Source organism: Chaetura pelagica, unplaced genomic scaffold (genome assembly GCF_000747805.2).
Source record: "Chaetura pelagica isolate M959 unplaced genomic scaffold, ChaPel_1.0 scaffold215, whole genome shotgun sequence".
Taxonomy (NCBI): domain Eukaryota; kingdom Metazoa; phylum Chordata; class Aves; order Apodiformes; family Apodidae; genus Chaetura; species Chaetura pelagica.
The window spans coordinates 842,984-847,293 of NW_009953206.1; the positions used below are offsets into that span (position 1 = coordinate 842,984).

At 48.2% G+C, this 4,310-nt stretch overlaps 1 protein-coding gene across 1 annotated transcript in view; it reads left to right on the forward strand.

The window, feature by feature from the left end:
- The window catches only part of DSTYK (dual serine/threonine and tyrosine protein kinase), an 18,318-nt gene extending 17,256 nt beyond the window's left edge, over positions 1 to 1,062 (forward strand). The window contains exon 13 of the mRNA XM_009997530.1: positions 770 to 1,062. Within this exon, the coding sequence (XP_009995832.1) occupies positions 770 to 957 (188 nt within the window). The 3' untranslated portion in view covers positions 958 to 1,062. The remainder of the gene's footprint in view (positions 1 to 769) is intronic.
- Positions 1,063 to 4,310: the final 3,248 nt, after the last annotated feature.

Sequence of the window (4,310 nt, forward strand, 5' to 3'; positions counted from 1 at the left end):
TGCTGAACCCGTGGGCACTAGTACAACACTTGGGATGTAAACCAGATCCCAGAGCTGGCCAGGCATGATCCCCTAAAGAATGTTTAATCCCTTGCAATTTCTGAAGGCTGTGGAGATCTGTGCATTCAAGTGCTTAATGTGCACCATGCTGGAGGTGTCAGTGATGGGCTGGATGTTGAGTAAAACACTGCTCATTTTTTCCCCAAAATATAAAGTCACTCTTCTGCCTGTGTCTATTTAGTGCTGTGTTTAGTGGTAGCTTAATGCTGTGCCATGGTATCAGAATGGCTTAGTGCTTTGTGTCCTCAGTTCCTGTCTGTGTAATCTCTCCCCTTCTCATGTGAAAAAGATTAACTTGGATGAGTGAGTCATGGATTTGGTGAGAAGGCTGCCCCCACCCCTTCTCCTGTTGAACTTCCTCCCAAAGGCATCATTATGAGTGGATGTGGGGGGACTTGCTCCTTCTAGAGGAGTGTTCTCATTTTGCTCCCAAATAGTTGTAAGGAGGAGGCTGCAGTGAAACTGTAATGTGTTCCACCCCCTAAGATGTGTTGGCCATCTTCTGGAAGTGGGTATGATCTCCTGAGTCATGTCAGTGATCCTCCCAAAGATCTCAAGAGGCATTGGTGACATCTAAGCCTTCAGCAAGAGCATTAGACCCCAGACAGTTCACTTAGGTCACTTCACCCTGCACCACAGACATGAGCACCCAAGTTTGTCCCAGGTTTGAGGGGTGCTGCTGCTAACCAGCTCCCTCTCCGTTTTCCAGGAGTTCGCCCGGAGCGTCTTCCCGTGTTTGATGAGGAATGCTGGCAGCTGATGGAAGCCTGCTGGGATGGAGACTCCTCCCAGCGCCCTCTCCTGGGGATCGTTCAGCCGATGCTGCAGGGGATCATGGACAGGCTCTGCAAGTCCAGCTCCGAGCACCCAAACAAGGGCTTGGACGACTCTACTTGAAAAGGAAGCACAGAATTGTTAATGGTGGGAGAATTCTGAACCCTTAACTCTGCAGGTGGCTTCTTCAGATGCAGCTCTTTGTGGCTTACATGAGTGGGACAGGTAATAGCCACCAGCAGATTGCTCAGAGAGGTGAGACCTCGGGGATGTTCCACCTTGAATAGTGGCCAGAGAAGCCTCCTCCGGTACAACCCTTGATGCTACTTACCCTGCTGCAACTTTTATTATGGAGTTGTGCAAATAAGGTAGAAAAATCCCCACCCTTGAACTGAAAGGGATTTATTTTTTTTTGCCAATCCCACACAAAATACCCATCAAAGAGAAGCATCTTGTGTGTTCCAGGTAGTGTCTGTGTTGCTAGAAGTTGATCACGACTGTCTTTACTCAGTAAAGTAACAACTCTCCCTGTGAACTGATGGTCTGAGGGGGCCTTGGGGCCACAAATCCCCAGTTCCCTATGGATTGGCACCTGTTCCAGTGTGTTCAGAGGAGAGAGAGAAAGAGGCTCTAGGCTAGAAAGTGTTTAGAAGCTGAGAGCATCTATCTGTATTAGCTTCTTGCAACACTCCAAATGTTTACATTGACAGGAGCAAAGCTTCCATGTTTTACCTAAGGGGGTTTATTTACTGTTCCACTGCAGTGCAAATACCCCAAATTATAAGCTATTTATCTCTTATGTACCCTTCAGCTCTTAACTTCTGTAAACAAGCTCTTTCTGGTAATTTTGCTTCATAGTAGTTATTTGAATGTCTGAAGAAACCTGACCTTTCTTTTTACAGTCTTCTGGTAAAATGGAAGACTGCTCAGAGGTTACAGATTGGTGATACTGAAACATGAAGTCATTACAACTAATGACTGTCCATGGGGAAAATGCCAATTCATTTTAATTAAATTTGGGGTTTGAATTAGTCGTAAAGGCAATGACAGTTTTAAATTGGGCTAGATATGACAGACATGTTTTAAAAAAAAAAGGTTTCTTCAGCTTTTTATAAAGTCACATGCTTGGTGAGAGCTGATTTGAGGGAAAACAGGTCATTCTTCCTTCAGTGGCTGTGGCTGCTGATCTGGTCGTTTCACTCTGGGGTCTCTAATTGGGCTGTATTGAAAAGGATAAAAAATGAGGGGGGAGGGAACCCTTTGCAAGGCAGGTCCTGGGGTGGTCCTGCTGCTCTCCCCAGGAGGAGAAAACAACAGCCTTGCCTTTTGCATTTCTGGGGCAAGAAGGGTTGATCTGAATGGACCATACCCACAGGGTGGGGGCTGAAAGAGAAAATGCACCTTGTTTATTACTCCATGAGGAAATACTGAGTTGGCAAGTTCTCCCTGGGTTTGCTGTTCCTCCCAGCTGCAGTGGCTTTGTTTCCCAGGAATGCTGCATCCACAGTAGTGCAGGCTTGTGGAATCACTGCACCTTTTAGCTGGAGTTTATTGGCTAGGGTACAGCAAAATGACCACAGATAGTCTGCCTGTTAAACAGCTTGAACAAAGGAAAGGGATCCATAACCCTGCAGTATTAGTGTAGTTTAAATTTTCCTTTCTTTGTGCAATAAACAGAATTAATGCTTTTTATATATATATAAAAAAGACCTTTTTTTTACCTGCACGTGTGGGCATTTTCCTGGCCTGTGATGGTTTTGCCAGTACAGATAGAGCCTCACCAGCAGCTCCAGCTGGAAGTGCAGCAACCCAGACCCACACAGGCAGAAGAAGAAATACTTTTCACTGCCCTGGGGCACCTTCCCACTGCCCATGACACTAACAGTATTAACTCTGTTCTGCTCTGCGTGGTGGTTAGTAACCTTATTTAACACTAGGAGAGTCAAGGTCAGTCTCTGGCAATGAAGAGAGGTAGCTTGTGTAAATAATAAATGTATGAATAAAATTGAAAACTCTGTATATGCAATTCCAGAGATGTCTTGTATAGCTTTTCCTGTGGAGCCATCTCCAGACACTTACCTGATGCCTTTTTATTGTTGTTTGTAGCTGCCTTGATGTCTCCTTTCCATCGGGTTTGTTTCTTTGCATGTTCAGTGTTGTTCATCTGCAGGTTTTCCCAAACTCATTGCAGCTGCTTCTCTGCATTTCCCCCAAACCCTGCTGGGTATTAAGTCTGCATGACTAAACTTGTTTGGAGGTGTTTCATACACCCTGTTTATCTTTAAAACTGTTTCCCCCCACCCAACCAGGATTAGGAAAACAAGGTGAATAATGACTTTATTAAAAGGTTTTACAGCCTGTAATTTGATTTATCACATTTGAGCCTGGTGCAGTGAGTCTAAGTGAAGCAGGTACCTTCTCCTCTCCCAGATAAGGCTGCCTTTATTGCCTCCAGCTGCTGAAGAGGTTTTGTTACAGGATGTTTTAATGCTGTGTTGTAAAAGAGTCCTTGATAACTGGTGCATTGTACAAGGTACCACATGGAACCAGGCAGTGCTTGTTGTGTGTGAACCCAAACCAGTGCTGGCTCTTCCAGCCAGTGATTGTTGCCCTGTAAAGTGAGCTTAGTCCCCACAGGTGGATGCTGATGTCTGAACAGTGAGGAGTCAACCTCCCCTCTCCTTTCCTCCAGGTTTGAAGGGGAGATGAGGCCTGAAATGATCTTGGCAAAAAAGCTTTGGCAGAGCTCCCTGGGGTGAGGGTCCCAGCTCTGCCAGGTCAGGGCTGGGTTCAAGCACAGCCCCAGAGGGGTGAGGAGCTTGCTCTGTAGTTCACACTCCCCAGCCCAGGTTCAGCCTTTCCCTCACACCGGTTGGGATGAGCCTGGGGATGATGCACTCAGGATCTGCAGGATCAGGAATATTCCCCAGGGCCCTGGCAGCCCCACACAGCAACGCTGCTGTTCTTGGGTCTTGCTGCCGGGGCAGAACTTTGCGTGGCCCTTCCTGGCTGGCAGCACAGACACCTTCCTTAGATCCTGCTGCTCTGAACGCTGTTAGGTGCTGTTAGCTGTGAGGGGCTGCCCGGGCTCCCCCACCCCAGGAGCCTCCCCTGGACCCCTCATTTTACCTTTAGCTCATTACACGAGCGCCTCCTTTTTTCTCTCTCCAGCAGCGCTGCCCTTTGCAGGACAAATCAGCCCTTTTATCTGCATCAACCTCCCTGGGGGGCTGAAAACCGCCCCTTTAAACCCCAGCACCGTCATTATCCTCACGGCTCATAGGAAAAATGTCCCGAGCGCGTCCCAGACGGTGCAATAACCGCCCCCCTTGTGCTGTATCGTTCATGACGAGGGTTGTGACGACGTTTTTGTGCCGGTTCTCGCCCCCGCCCTGCGCTCAACAAACCGCTCCGGCCTCTCGCCGCTACTTCCGCCCCGGGGCCTTCCTCCGCGCCGGGCTGCCCGCCGCGCCCCC